A 926-nucleotide genomic window follows, 5' to 3' on the forward strand; every position below is an offset into this window, starting at 1 on the left:
CCACGTTCTCCCTCCTGTCTCTCGCCTCTCGCCTGAACAAGCCAGCTACCATTTCTTGGCTGGTTATACCTCAAAGACCCCAGGTACCGAAGATGGTGTTTTAGAGCCCATTCCTACTTTCTCGACTTGCTACAGTGCACCCTTCATCGTCCTCCACCCAGGACGCTATGCTGAGATGCTGGCCGAACGTATGGCCAAGCACAAAGTCGACTGTTGGTTGATCAACACCGGCTGGACTGGAGGCAAGTTTGGCAGCGGGAAGCGTTGCCCGCTCAAGTACACACGTCGTATCGTCGATGCTGTGCACTCGGGTGAACTCGCCAAGTGCGAATACGAGAACTTTGGCACTTTCAATCTCTCGATACCGACTGCACTGGAAGGTGTTCCTCGGGAGTTGTTGAACCCATCGCTTGCCTGGAAAGACAAGGAGGCATTCAACAAAGAGGTTAGGAAATTGGGTTCTATGTTCCAGAGGGCTTTCGCACTATATGAGAAGGATGTCGAGCCCAAGGTAAGGGAGGCTGGCCCCCAAATTTAACAGCCTCCGTCCTTTTTTTATTCCTTTCATGTTGGACTACTAGTATCATCCCTCCTTTCGCTACCTCGCTTTTCAGTGACCGCAACACACATTACATGATTTCCATCGGTCTCTTTGTATACTTCATCACAGCCGTTCATAGCGGGTATATATGTTGTCCTCGCCGCTTGTAAAGATACTGTCGCTCTTGATAGGTCACCGTAGAAATATTTGGAACTGTAAATGAAAACGATCTTAGATTATTCCAGCTGTGCAAATTCGAATCGTCATCTATGAAGCAAACCATGTTCGTTTGTTTCCGAACTCCGTTGTCTTGATTTGCATATCTTATTAGTTCCGAAATCCGAACATTGTGCATCCCGACAAGTAAGAATGATCTATTTCGGTC

General features: G+C 47.9%; 1 protein-coding gene across 1 annotated transcript; it reads left to right on the plus strand.

The window, feature by feature from the left end:
- The first annotated feature begins 4 nt into the window (after positions 1-4).
- Positions 5-842, plus strand: AGABI2DRAFT_192499 (hypothetical protein). The gene has a single exon (XM_006460862.1). It carries the CDS (start codon positions 176-178, stop codon positions 536-538), a length of 363 nt encoding a protein of 120 aa, XP_006460925.1. The 5' UTR covers positions 5-175; the 3' UTR covers positions 539-842.
- The last annotated feature ends 84 nt before the right edge of the window (positions 843-926 follow it).

The sequence above is a fragment of the Agaricus bisporus genome, assembly GCF_000300575.1.
Source record: "Agaricus bisporus var. bisporus H97 unplaced genomic scaffold AGABI2scaffold_5, whole genome shotgun sequence".
NCBI classification, from domain to species: domain Eukaryota; kingdom Fungi; phylum Basidiomycota; class Agaricomycetes; order Agaricales; family Agaricaceae; genus Agaricus; species Agaricus bisporus.

Coding starts and splice junctions, on each gene's coding strand:
- AGABI2DRAFT_192499 (XM_006460862.1), top strand. CDS start 176: ATGCTGGCCGAACGTATGGCCAAGCACAAAGTCGACTGTTGGTTGATC.